Here is a 14,838-nt window from a genome sequence, read left to right on the forward strand (position 1 = left end):
ATGGGCTGTTTCTGTGGTCAGAGGTGCTCTGCTGGCATAGACCTTGCAAAAGTGCTTAATCAAACATGAAATAACACACAGAATGGTCACGTGGGAAAAGCCGCTTAAATCCTCAACTCCCCCACCCCCTTTCTTCGCAGAAGCCAGCTAGGCCAGATCAAATTAAGTGGTTTGATACTTTCTCTGCCAATCGGATTAAGCTGATTAATTCTCAAAAGTGTTTAAATGATTAAAGCTGGTTAATGGGCCTTAGGAAAGTTCACGGTGTCAGAGTCGGCTCCGATATCAAACACAGGTGGAGGAGAATCAATACAAAAAGGTAAATGTGAAAACCTAATCGCTTTTACCTTTTCTTCCCCCCCCCCTTTTTTTTGCCAATTAACAGCACACACATATCTGCATATTCAGCTCTAATTATCTTTTATGTTTCTTGAAATTTGATGACTCTAAAGGGGGGGGGATGCTTGACAAATAGCGCATCTGCTATGTAGTGACACAGTGCCTAAATATAGAGCGGAAAATGGAGCAGAAGAAAGGGACACAGAGAAAACCATAAATATTCACAGTCCATCTAAAGAAGACTGGCAAAAGCACCCTCTAAAGAGAAATCTTGTCTTGTCATAAACCATGCTTAATGTGCCCCCATTGAGCTTGACTAGTTTTCCTCAAGATTTCATATTTTACATGTTTCCTCTCTTGATTTTTTTTTCTTTTGGGAGGGGTGGGTCATTTTGAATCAGATCCTCATTAGACAATGTTCCTTTTTCCTGCAGTGAATGAAAGTGAAGGGAGAGAAAGAGAAGGAGAGAGACAGAGAGCAAGAAATAAAGAAAGAAGGAGGAGAAGGAGGAGGATAAACTGTTACAGGTTCCGCCTCGCCCCCTCACCCCCTCTTCTAATATACTCGTCTCCTGAGGGAGTGGTATCCATCACAGAGACGGCTGGGCTGTTATGCCATGTCGCCTCGTGCATGTGAACACAAGGTGACTCTAAAAGAGAAGCAGCTCATGTGAGCCCAGTCTTATGAATGCAGCCCCATGTTTCCCCCATAAAGTGTCCATCAGCGCCTTAATGCATCTCCCAGTGAAAGTGACAGAGCCTGGGCTCGCACATTATTAACTCCAGACATTTTTATGAGCCTGTGGAACAGAGTGCTCCTTCTGAATAAGATATGTGTCCGGTGTTCAATGGCACTATATCAGTCTTTTACTTTTTGCCACAGCATGACATCCCCTGATAGACAGATTTAAGTGTGTTTTTCATGCCCCTAAACTACAGACTGAGTGCCTGTAAATGCTATAGCTCCTCTGATCAGTATAATTATTATATTATTCTAGAGTATGATCTGATTCCCATTTTCCTGTGTGTAATCTATTATGTTACCAATTTGCCTGCATGGGAAATACATCTACATTAATGTTATGCAAGCTGTGTTTACCATGATAAATTGCAGTATGTAATCAAGAGCAGCTCCTGGGAGTGGGGTGAAAGGCACATTCAAATTGGCAGTCTCATGATAAATGCATGGGATTTGTCTAAAATATTAATCAAATCTAAATGTGCAATGAATTTGGTAGTGGCTTACTCCTGGGCTATATTTGGAACCAGTTCAGAGCCGTGCTGGGACAGGAGACAATGGAATTAAATTGGCAAATCTCGAAACTAGTGATACAAGCTGGACTCGTGTGAAGAATGGGAAACCCTAAAAATTAATGTAGCAGAAGGATAGCTTTACAAAAATGTTTCCGTGTTGTGTTTATCTTTAGTGGGCGTTCTCAGCGGGGCGAGAATAACACCTAATCATTTTACTGTGAAGGTGCGAAAGTTAGAAGCAGGGCGATCATTTCACGATACAAATCAGATGCGTTTGCAAAGTGGGAATGGTGGCTCACGTGATCACACATTTCAGAGGCTATATTAAGAACCTGATTCGAAAAGGACTCTTATGCAACAATGCAAAGTAGAACCGCTGGGAGGAGGCGTAAAAAAGAAGAAAACCGCTTGAGATGCTGAATAGAGTTAGACGACCAAGCAAGAGGGAAGTTTAGAAATGTCAAATCCTTAGTCGGTAATAGAGTGCGACTCACGCAGCCAATCAGTTGGCTGGAGTCAGCTCAGCCTCCGTTGGAGTTGTTTGGAGCCCGAGCCTCGGTGAGATACTGTGCGTAAAATCTGCCTTAAACGCAGCAGCGGCACTGTCACAGCATCCAGAGTCCATTCTCACACACACGGACTTACTTCCGTTTGAAGGGGAGCCGCATGTTGTTGCTACGATGGCAGTTTTGCGAAAACTGTTAATGTGAAGTGGGAAGGTGGGTCCACTGCTCCGTCTACATCGACTCAGTTGCGTCGAGGAATGATGCTGAGCAAACCTGCCGGAGGATTTTCAACTACAGGTAAGATCACTGTCGGAGATGTTCAGCTGCTGGTTGCCACAATATATTCTTAGGCTGCTGTTCTAGGATAGATGTATATCTGAGAGTAGTAGAGTGGGAACAAATAGGAAATTCCTTCCATTGTACATTGAAAATTAAGTTTTCCAATTTTACGTGAAGCGGACGCACCACAATAGGGGAAATATATTGTGCCTTTGTTTGTGTTTGTGGCTAAGAAAGTGTCATGTATGGATAACCCATAGCAGATTAAACAAAGACAAGGTAGATAGACAGAGGGACAGAGGTGGTCATTAATAATCGCGGAGTCCAAGACTCTCATGTGCTAAGTGCACTTATTCCAGAGTCTGATGAATTATTTGTGGATGTGAGATGTGATTTGTGTTGTCTAATGTAGTGTGTAATGGAATTCCTTGTTATCTGAAGAGCGGCTCAGGCACAGGAGCATATGAGGATGGACACAGTGTTGAAGATACTGAGCTGAGTGTTGTGTGCGTGTACATATATGTGAGTGTGTGGGCTCACATTCAGCCACTGGCCCACATTATTCATGCTTCCCCACGGCAAATAACTGTGAAACCTATTGTAGATGCATGAGCTTTTTATTTTTTTAATCATAGGAGGTCAAAGGCTCCAAAGTTCTCCTGTAAATCTGCATGTCTTTAAGGACCGCTGTCTCTGACGGCCAGGAAGTCACTGCATATGGAGGAAATAATGCATCTGTTATAACACCCTCTGCCTGTTTTATTGTTTACTGTTTGTGGAGACTGTCAGAGGCAGCCAGAGAAGTCTAAAGGGTGTAGTTTATGCCACACTGTATACTATTATTTTCAATATAGATAGATAGATAGATAGATAGATAGATAGATAGATAGATAGATAGATAGATATGTTGCCAAACTCATGTATTTCTGTATGCCATTATGTTCCACTCAGTCACCTCTCAGACCTCAAAAATCAAAATCTCTGGGCAAAATCACAATCACATCCAAATGTACTTGTGCATTTCCATCCCTGCAGCTTGTTTCTCAGTTTTCAGACTTTCAACTAAACAAACACATGACATAACTCGGACTTATTTTCATAACATAATGCAGCCCCTTTATCTCATTTCGCCACTAGTCACGGGATGAAAAAAATGAATTTGATGGACGAGGTCCACAGGGACTGACCGTTTTTGCAAAACAAAGTAGTGTATTTGCTTAACCCCAAATCTGGACATGCTCATATCACAGAGCCTCTCATTGGTGGACTCGTTGCCTTAGTGACTGCCTTTCCTGACAGCGTTCTTGTTTTTGTTTTTTTACTGTTTTTGTTGTTGTTGTTTTTTAATTGCTATTATTTTACATAAAGCAGTCATTTATTATTATTATTATTTTTATCTTCTACTCATTAGTCCCACTCTTCAGCTGCATTTGAACATCCAGGCGGAGTCGAGGAGGCCACTTCAGACTTGTCAAATTAGTATGCACTGCGAAATACAGCACCAACTATCATCCTTTCTCCGCATTTTCATTATAGGAAGCTGTGACATGTGGAAGATATTTTTTCACTAAATGTTTATATAAAACTGGAGGGGGGGGGGGGGGGGGGGGGGGGGTGTGAGATGCAACAGTTGAACATACACCAGATGGTGATTTTTATGGCTCAGACTGGTGAGAGCTTGGGAGAGGAATGCTGATTGTCAAACAAGATGAAATATTTCCTGCATTAGAAATCTGTTCTAGAGGGCACATTTTCATGCTTAGATCAAACTGGATTCCTATACCGCACCTAGATTAACTCTATATTCCCTAGAATGTGCTGTGATTAGATTTGACTTCTTTCTTTATGTTTCAGGTTTTATTAACTAGATGACTTTTTTTTTCAGCTGCCAGACTGCCCGATATTCTCTGGACTCCATCCTTTGATCCACAAGACGTTTGAACCAGCCCTCAGTCATGGAGAGCCTCAGCGAGCTCCAGAACCCCCTGCTGGACAAAACCAGCAGTCATGCAGTTCCTAACGACTACCAGGGCTACCAGTGTGACTACCCGAGCCAGCCTTATCAGGACAGCCTAATTGGCTACTACTGCACTGGGGCCAATGGCAAACATAAGGCTCAGCAATTCTTGGATGCCACCTCTCTCCATTTGGCAGTGGAGGCCTTCTACAGGCCCAACTTCATCCTGTGCAAGGACGACATCAGCCTTCATAGCAAGGACTCGAAAAGCGAGAGCTTTGAGACCACTTTCACAGAGAGTAAGGCGTCAGATGGCGTTTCCACGGAAAACACAGTGGATAGCGCGCAAGAGGAGAAGGATGCCAAGATACAGACAGTATCCTATGAGGTGGAGGAGGAGCAGCAAGGTCCTGAGTATGAGGTCAGAGGTCACATGAAAGGAAAACATGAATATGTTGTCTGCATACATGGCAGGGCACCATGCTTTATAGGCATGTTATCCGTAGCTCCAAGCATCTGATGCAACATGAGGAAGTCCGTGTTATTAAGTTATTAGAGAAATAATAAACTTATAATTCTTCATTTTTTATACAAGGCATACAGGAATGATTACTGTAGCCATACATGCTTAAGCAGCAGACCGAAGCAAGAACCGTTTGGCAGTGTTGACAGAGTAATTGAATATTGAGTCACTATATGAAATTAAATGCGTTTCAACACTTGCTTGTAACTGTCAGGGCCAGCTTTCAGCAGAAAATGAGTCACGGTGCTGTAGTGATGCTTATTATTTCATTTGCTGTTCTAATAGACTGTCGGCGTGATTCACGCTCATTTCTCACTCTTTTCTGCAAATGGTCAATCTGCTTGTGACTCTTTGAAATGCGGTGCGGGGTAATTGTTCGCTTTTGTTTTATAATTACATTCCAAGAAAATGACACATCTGATTTTTATCTATTTCGGCTATTTTTTCTCTCTCTTTTTTGGGACTAATATAGTCACAAAAAAAGATAACATGACAGCAAAAAAGAGCAAAGTCTTTTCAGAAGTGGTGAAAATCTAATTTCACCCAGGGATGCTTGTGAAGTACTCAGGGCTCTGAGCTGGCAGAGGAAGAAGTATAGCACCCTTACCGAGCTGATGATCACGCCAGCTCCTGTCACTCGGAGGCCTGGCAGATAGATTGAGACATATCAGCAACTGCCATTAATGCCATAAGTAATGTCGTGCTTTAAGGGTGTTAAGCGAGGCTGTGCTGATTCATGGCCATCAGAGCAGGTGAGCCCGGAGCCAAAGTTATTCCATGTCAATTCAAAAGCGCAAATGAATGTGATTAACAGTGCTCTGATAAAAAGCTGGCTTTCCAAATGGAATATGAGACCTTTTGCACCTACATTTCTTTACTTTCTCCTCCTGCCTTTGTGTTTGTGCGTGCATCCGTGTGCCGCAGCGCTAATATTCGAGTCATGCCGACTCAGAGAAACTGTGATTAAGAGGATTTTTACAGCTATGGGAATATAAATAAGAGAAACAGAGCAGCAGCTGGGGAAGGTCCATATAGTTCCAAAATTACCCATATATTGTCTGTGGCAGTTTGTGTTTACACATTTTCCCTTCACAGTTGCATGTTGCTGCAGGCCTTGTGTACAATCAGCAACAGAGAGGGGGGAAAAAACGTAGACCAAGTCTCTGGCAGGTGATGTTTGACATTTGGGTGATACAGACAAAATAAATTGCAGGTAACAAAGTAACAAGACCCTGTGCATGATGCCACTGTGATTGCCCCTGCTAACAAGGTGCACAGATACGTGCGTATGTGTGTGTCCGCGCCCCGGTGTTGAGTCGTCTGTCCCCTTCAGACATTAACAAGGACTGGGAGAGAGCTGTGACAGGGCTGTTAAAGGCACTGAGCCTCGGCGGACCCCCATCAGTTATACTGGCAGACCAGACTGGGAGCGTGTTCCCAGCCGACCGGACTCTGTGTCAGGCAAGCTGTCAGTAGGACTGAATGCAGCAGTCACTCAGAACTGTTATCAGTTCTTGCTACGGAGATAAAAGGAGATTACTGCTGTTTGTACTCACCAGTTTATTCATGTGATGTCAGATTATGCAGTTACCACCAGCTGCTGTTTTGATAGATCGTACCCGTCTGTCTAGGTGGACAGTGTTCATAAAGCAGATAAGAGAGAGCTTCGTAATCTCTTTCTTGGCAAAGGTATTTGTTTGTAAACTCTTTGGATCCCCCGCTGACCTCTAAATAAGGTTTCTGAGCGGAAATCCTCTGAATATAGCTCAAAGTTATTACATTGCATCCAGTTTTTTGGTTAATTCGGATGCAATCAGACGCTAGAAAATAGTTTCGAATATGCTGTGAAATGTGGCTATTTACAAGTATGGTTGCTTTTTCTCTTGCTTGCCTCACTGCCTGTTCTTTAATTACCTCTAAAATGGTTGGTTCAGTTCCCGCCTTACACATCGATTTCTGTTTTTGCACTTTCCTTTTTCCCTGCTTTGATTGATCCGAAGGCAGGAAGACTAACAAATGAAACCTTGCTCCTGTGGGGGCTGTTTATTTAGACAAACATCCTCTCCATGTCTGGGACAGCTAAGAGAAGTAAGGCCACCTTCTCTTAAAGGTCACCTGCGTAGTAGTCACATTGCCATCGTTGCTGCAGGCTCGGTGTGCCCATGTGGCCTAAGTGGCATTCAGATCTATCACTCATTAGCTCCCGTGGCCCTGACTTTCAAGGTACGATGCGTTCAACAGGCTCCTGTTGAACACCTCATAAGACGCCCGGTGCATTAAGGAAAGATGGTGGAGGTCTCTCAGAGTGTAAAAGCAATTTAGCACATAAATGACGCTCTGTCCTGTCACCTTGCAATGATGGAACAATCCGTTAATCCTGTGTTATCTGTCAGACCGCTCATGTGTGTTGACAGAGGCACCAAATCCTCTCTGGCTGACTGAGCACATCCTGTCCTGGGCGGTTGTGGAACAAGGTTAGATACAGTAGAGAGGGAGCATGAGATGTCAAGCTACGACACCATAAAGCTGTTCAAAGTACACCTGGCTATTTATACGTCAACCATACTCTGTTATTATGTTTATATATAAGGTTCCACATCCGTTCTTTTTCTGACTTTTAATTTTTCTGTATAAACTCAACGTCTTCCAGAGTGACAGCTCCAGTGACAGTGAGAGTGAGGACAACTTCATCGTGCTGCCCCCTCGGGACTACTTGGGCCTCGCCATCTTCTCCATGCTCTGCTGCTTCTGGCCCTTGGGCATCGTTGCCTTTTACTACTCTCACAAGGTAAAGGCCCAGAGATCTCAAGGATGTCATCAACTCTTATTACACTGCATTCTATTTAAGGTCAGTGAGCACAAGCGCTCAGACAAGTGCAGCCGCAGCCCATTTTCCACCCTGTGACCCTCCTTGCAGTTGTTTCAGATGATTGGCTATGTAAATTAAACAGATTCGGCCCACTTGTCAGTCACCTGTGTTCACTTTGGGAAACCATTAACTCTGGGGTTTTGGTTCACAGTGCACTCCTGTGTGAGCAACTGACTGCCATTATATTGTTTTTTAACTTGTTTTGCTCATAGCTGAGAACTCATTTGCAATTATAGCAGCACCTTTGGTTGGTCTTATGTTAGCATCCTTCTGGTCTAAAAAACCATTAGGTTCAAGCCCTCTCACCTCAAACGCAGCACAGTGTTTCTCTGTAGTTTTGAAGCACAATAATTGCAGAGACAATTATAGCAGAACAGAAAATAATGTGTCAAAAGAATAAATAAAGGCCAGTCTCATTTTTGATAGGAAACCAAAACACCCAAACAACACATTTGTCACTGTCAGAGGGATAATGACCTAATTGCCATGGTAACTAATGGCTCCCTGAGAGCATTTCTTGTTTTCTCTCTTTTAACTGTGGCTTTACACCTACTCAGACACTCGGTGCTGATGAGTAACACACCAGCTCATTTCACTCTCTGCTTTGTTTTGTCAGACTGGCAAGGCCGTTGCAAAGGGAGACTTCTCCAGAGCAGGGATGAGCTCCAGAAGAGCCCTATTCCTGGCTGCACTTTCCATTACCATTGGAACAGGGATGTATGTGGGGGTGGTTGTGGCCCTCATAGCCTACCTGTCCAAGCCTGGACATGTATAGCACTAGGACCACATGCTTGGAGGGTGGAGACGGTAGACATAAAGATGAAAGGAAGGGAAAGGATGGACAGATATTTGCCTCTCCTGAAGGTGTGCGTCATTGTCGAAGCTGGCTCTGCAAATGCAGAAGCTATATGAAGAGAAAAAACAGAAGGAGAGCAAGAGAAGAAAATATGTGTGGATGGAGTATTACTTGGACAGCATATTGATCTGGATTGAATCTTTATTTCTGGAATGCAACACTCCCGATCCCTCTAATAAAACACAAAAAGACAGTGCTGAGAAAGATGACTACTCTTCCACAAAGACTGTGCTACACTTATCTAAGAAAAAAATGAACTCATAGAGTATGACGCTACCTACCTTTTATCACATTAATCATTCACAGCATTTTTATTTGACTTTTACATTCAGTGTATTATCTGTCCTTACTGTTGCAGATTGTGTATTATTCTCTTTGTAAATGAATTTCTTGGAAAAACAGTCAGCCAATGGATTTCTGGGTGATTGTTCATTAAAGGAATACTCGAAAGGGGTCCAGTTAGTAAGACGTGATAAGTGGACCCCTGACAGAAAGACAACAAATGTGTCAAGTGTACACAAAGATGCCAAGCAGTGGACTAGAAATTTATTAGTGTCTATTGTGTACTGTAAATTTAGTCAATAAATACATTTGGCATGAATAATTAAACACTCTAATGTCTCATATTCCCTTATTTAATTTTCTTTGACAGGTGCGCCTCAGAGCAGGGATAGTTCTGCACTGGCATGGGGCTAGAAAAAAAGCAAGTAATTAACTGAACTCCAGATTATAATTTGATTTAAAAAACAAAATTAAAAACCCCATTCACAACGCAAAGTTTCACATATTAAGGGATGTGTTTATGTACGAAATCCCAGTGGACCAAAAGCTTAGAGTTAGCTTAGACTGCCTCAGCTGCTTGATTTCTGTTTCTAGATGTGAACACAGCACCTGTTGTTCAAACACACTGTTTATGACGGGCAGCCAATCACGACAAAGTTGGTTTAACTGGAAGGGAACTAAAATGGTTTGTTTCAGAGACAGAATGGACTGCACTACAGCTGAACAGCTAAATGGCTAAAGTGGTTAGCTAAAAGTATTGAATGATGAAAAGTTGCAGCAGTTAGTTGGGCTAAAATAGTTAGCTAAACTAGTGAACAATAAAGACTTAAACTACTTAAGCTACATTTGACATAATTGTTGACGAAAGGTGATTGATAAGCAAAGCTTAAACTAATAACTAAACTGATGAAAGATTAGCAATAGCTATGGTTGGTAAATGGACTCATTCTTACACAGCGCTTATCTACTCTAGCTGTGTTCTCAAAGCGTTTTATACAACATGCCTCGTTCACCCATTCATACAAGCACTTGTGCTTTCTATCTAACGTTCACACCCTAATGGATGCATCAGAGAGAAACTGGAGACTGGAGTGGTCATGGGTCAAACCACCAATCTTCTGATTAGATGACCTGCCTTACCCCTGTGAGCTGACGTCTACCTCAACGTAATCAACAAATAGTTAAAACTATTGGTTGGATAAATGTAATGGTAAAATGGCTCAAACATCCAAGCTAGTCAGAGTGAAAAATTTTGCATCGAAACCTACAACACTACGCAAAAGTCTTGAGTCACAGCATGAAAGGCAGCCTGAACTCTTCAGAAATAGATATCCAGGCTTCTTGAACGACATTTAAAGTTCTTCTTTGTCAATATGATCCCACACTGCTTCAATAATGTTGAGATCAGGCTGTGGGGAGGCCATCAATTTTCCATCAATTTTGACAAGATGTTCAACATCACTTATTGAAATGCAGCCCCAAACCATGACAGTGTTTTACAGATGGCTTTAGACGCTCACTGTTGTACCTCTCATGACTTCGTCAGTACATATTGACAATGAGTTTGTCAAAAATGTAAAATTTTGATTCATCGATCCATAAGAACTGTTGCCACTGATTTGCAGTTCAGTTCTTGTGTAATTTGATATACCTCAGCCATTTCGCTCCATTTCCTAAAATGACACACTGCACTCTTGAGAGATATGCCAAGTCTTGACATCGACCCTTCAACTGGGACTATGTTTGATGAGGTTTCAGCAAAAAGTAGATTGGATCTGAAGGGCCAGATACATCTCTTAGGTTCTGTGCCATGTCTTAGCAGAATTGTTTTTCCTGTTTCTTAAGGACATGACTTTCAGATACTGCCCATCTGCTGTGGAAAGGTTTTTAAGCCTTCGTGCTTTTGTTCTCTACTTGTCCAGTTTCCTCAATTTGTTTCTATTCGGACACACGGCACACTGTGCCAAGAGATGACAAATTTTCAGCTAATAGCTCTTTGGGAATCACCTTGTTGGCACATAAATACTATTTTATGTCTGTCCAGCTATGCTATCTTTGAGATTTTTCATAGATTCAACTTAAGAAATGGGAGCAAATTATGTGGCTACTAGCAACACAGTGCCTTAAGACACAATTTATATTTACGTGTATACACAATGCTGGTTCACCCTTTGAGATAGGTACACTTTGACAAAATTAACAACTTTTTTTTTTTTTCAAAGAAGTGATCCAAGGTAATTTATTCTGTGTCTTTTATGAACCGGCATTCTGAATGTATGAGATTATGTTGTTACAATGTAAAAACTGTTTACAGTTTCTGCAGCAGATGTATTTTTACTGTAGTCTGCAACGTCTGTTAAAACAGCTCCAAGTCTCGGTTGATGGAGGCATCCTTTGGCTTATTTATAAGGCTGTCAAGGTACATCAGAGAACAAAGGTTGGAAACAAGTAAACGGGACACCAATTGTGTGGTTTGCAAAGCCTGTCAAAGCGTATTGTCAACCACGGAGCATTAGATTGACCACTTACTGTTGCAGGCACAAGCCAGTGCAGTCACTGGCATGTCTCTTCACTGTCGTTTGGCATCACTCACTGTCGAGGCTCGAGGTGACTTCAGCTGCCAGAATGCTGTGAGCAGGAACAGGAACAGTGCCTACACTCTGAAGTCAGAATGTCAAAACAAAATTAGACCAGCGCTTCACTCGGCTCGAAAACTTGGAACCACAACCACGCACGTCCCGTTCTCTTGCCCCACCTGCCATGCATACAGTTCATTAGCCTCAGAGTAATAGCTGTCAGGTTCAACTCTGCAGACAGCATAGCCAAGAAGCAGGAGAAAACAGATCACAACAAATAAATGTAGTAAACACTAATATTTAAATGCTAAGAATCCTACCCATCATAAAATCAATTCAGGCAAATATTTGGCACATTAATGAAACATTTTCTTGAGTCATATGAAGGACACACAGTCCTGCAACAGACGAATTGTGCACATGATGTTGCTTTAAAGCAGCAGCACAGGTAACCACGTCATATAATAAACCCTGCCTTATCAGCAAAGTGTTTACTGAGGTCTTAAATCAGAGTGAATTTTAATTTTCCACATAGAATTCCACATCCTTTTGCCCCCCATACCCAGTCATTAGAAAGGATTCACGTTCAAGGCACTTCTTTAATAGCTTCAGACGCTGAGACTGCATCCATCTTTCACATTCAGGTGCTTAAGCGAACAATGAAAAGAGGAACCCAAGAAGAGAAAATGGATGAACAACTAAAATAAGTCTCAAACTGGCTCTCAGCTGCTGTCCAAACCTTTGTGGAACCAAATACAGGAAGACAGAGGCCTAGCTGGCTTTCCACTGCCAGACAAGCAAGTAACAGCAGCTGGTCATGTCCCACACTGCAGAACATGTTAGCCTGTGTTAGCAAAATCTTGTTTGCTCATCAAGACTGTACTGGACAGGCACAACATGAAGTAAGGAAATTTGTGTTTGTGTAGATTATATCTTTATTGTAACAATGTATCTTGGCAATATCACTGGAAAGCTTATTTATATCCACTTAAATGGTGACACATTTGTAAGGAAAATGCGTTTGTGGGTTGGGCAGCAGAGTTGAGCATGTGGGTTGCACCCATGAAGAACTTGGCCAAATCTGCAACAGTATAAGATTTATTGCCAAGATGCATTGTTACAACATAGAAATCATTGATACAAATGCAAATGTTCTTACTTTATGTTGTGCTAAGTTTATATACATACCTGTTTATCTTGAATTAAGGCAAAGGACTGCCTGTGTTACTATTTTAAGCACAAATAAGAAGAGTGACTATTGACCTCTGTTTGTTTTATACACATATATTCTGTATCAGATAGACTAGATAGCAAGTCTTACAGGAAGCCTGCATACCCGGACCTTTCCTAAATTCATCTGCTTTCTCTTTTTCAGCTTCTCCCCGAGCAAGTTTCTAATGCATGAAATGTGGCTTGATGGGGGAGACGGGGGCGAAAGTGCCGCTCTCATCAATGGGAGCTGTATGGGGTGCTGAAGTGGGCTCACTCTGAGAGAAAGTGCAGCGTTGCATGTGTTTTCTCTCCCTCAATAGATAGGAAGCTTCACCCACGCCTGCTAGCTCACTCACAGCATCCATAGCAAGCTCAGACCACCAGAAGCAAACTGATTTTATTAGTCATCCACCCCCACGTGAATAAAAACTTTCCAAGAGGCAGCAGGTTGAACGTGTACTTCTTCAAATATTGCAGCGCACATGTGAGCTGCGCTGTAAGCATCACCGTACGCAATCCAGGCTTTTCATTTTGAAAGGACACTACATTCTTTGTACCGAGTTTCTAAATATAATCACATCTATAATTATCCGATTTTGTCGAGTCACACCACCACCTTGTCACATCACATCATGAAAATAGACTGAATGGGTCTTGTACGCAGAACTAAAGTGGGACAATCACATTTCTAGAAGAATAACAGTGATGAATGAGCTGCAACAAAAAGCCCAATAAACTGGAATGGAGTGGAAACACAAAAACACATTAAAGCTGAGTGCTGCATAAATAGCGAGCATCATCACGCAACTGAAAGGCATTTTCCGATTATCATCACCACTTTAATAAATACTTGTCACCTCTTCCTGCTCACAACTAGACGACTGACGAGTAGACGATATCTTTAGTAGCTGAAGTGGTTGCGAGAAAGAGCGATACCTGCTATCTTTTATTACAGATGTTGTGATTTTTTCCCCCCTTCTTTTTATTGACCTATTGAAGAAAGAATCGAGGACATTTCTCTTTTGAAAAAGAAATAAGACTCAACAGAAACCACAATCTAAACTTACCATTCAAAGGGACGTTGGAAATGTGGAAGTGGACATTGTGACCTGAAATTTCACACAGTTGGAGATGTGGCGGTTATCTCATTAAAGTGGCAAAACCTCTTTGCTTGGTGTTGTGTGACGGATCTTAAATCAAAAGCACATAGTTCAGCTGGTAGATTATAGACTCTTTCATTCTGTCTGAAGTTCATCAGCTTTCATGTAGACAGATAAATGTAAAAATTTTATCTATATTTGATTATTCCGGAGACATTTTTTAGGTCAAAAATAGCTCCAATGACTTCTCTGGAATGGGTAAAACTAAACTGATGTCTGAAACCTCAGAGATTTCAGCTGTTTATACGCAGACACAAGAAGCAAAGAGCGGTATAGTCCTCAGTCAGCATTTCGACATTGCCAGCAGTTTTTGATGGTGCCATTCGAGCACATTCAGATTCAAATGTAAAAGCTTTTTTTCTTCCTCTCTTTACTAAAATGTGTTTATTTATATTCCATTTGTATTTATTTTACAGACTGATGTCCTCCCTGTAGGATTTGAAAACCCCACACACATACACACTCTTTAAGAATATTCTGGGACATGCTCCAACCTCCCACAATGCCGCATTAAATAGGTAGATACTGGAAATAGATGGAAGAATGTATTTATTAAAATACTGCAGGAGGAAACACGTAACAGCCAAAAATATTATTTTTTTATTTTATTTATGAGATAAAGAATTTATCAAAAGGAATCCCAAATCTTAGAGATTAAAGTTGCTGTCTGTCACTGAGTGATTTTTCCCCCTTTTTTAAACAAAGTTATATAGAAGAGTTTTTTTGTTTGGTTTTTTTGTCTGCCAGGGTCCCTTTTAGCTTGAGATACATTTTGGCAGCTCATTCTAAATATATTTATTAAATATGTGAACAGGAGGATTAACAATCCACAGCATATGCCAGGAGAGAAATACTCTGATTGCTTAATTAAACAACGCATTTTTTTATTTAATTTTTTACATAAACACACAGCCACTTTATTAGTTACATATTACAAATATGTAATCAGCCTTTTATCTACTGGAGCCATCCCTGGGGTTACAAAGAAATGTCTGTAGAAAAAGATCAATTGTCTAATGAGTGAC

At 41.5% G+C, this 14,838-nt stretch overlaps 1 protein-coding gene across 1 annotated transcript; it reads left to right on the top strand.

Moving 5' to 3' along the window:
* The first annotated feature begins 1,769 nt into the window (after positions 1-1,769).
* LOC134646164 (synapse differentiation-inducing gene protein 1-like) lies at positions 1,770-9,177 on the top strand. Its single transcript, XM_063499909.1, has 4 exons — positions 1,770-2,396; positions 4,264-4,756; positions 7,509-7,646; positions 8,344-9,177. The coding sequence occupies exons 2-4, from the start codon at positions 4,334-4,336 to the stop codon at positions 8,500-8,502; spliced, it is 720 nt and encodes a 239-aa protein (XP_063355979.1). The 5' UTR covers positions 1,770-2,396; positions 4,264-4,333; the 3' UTR covers positions 8,503-9,177.
* The last annotated feature ends 5,661 nt before the right edge of the window (positions 9,178-14,838 follow it).

This window comes from Pelmatolapia mariae, linkage group LG16_19, assembly GCF_036321145.2.
Source record: "Pelmatolapia mariae isolate MD_Pm_ZW linkage group LG16_19, Pm_UMD_F_2, whole genome shotgun sequence".
In the NCBI taxonomy this organism is placed as follows: Eukaryota; Metazoa; Chordata; class Actinopteri; order Cichliformes; family Cichlidae; genus Pelmatolapia; species Pelmatolapia mariae.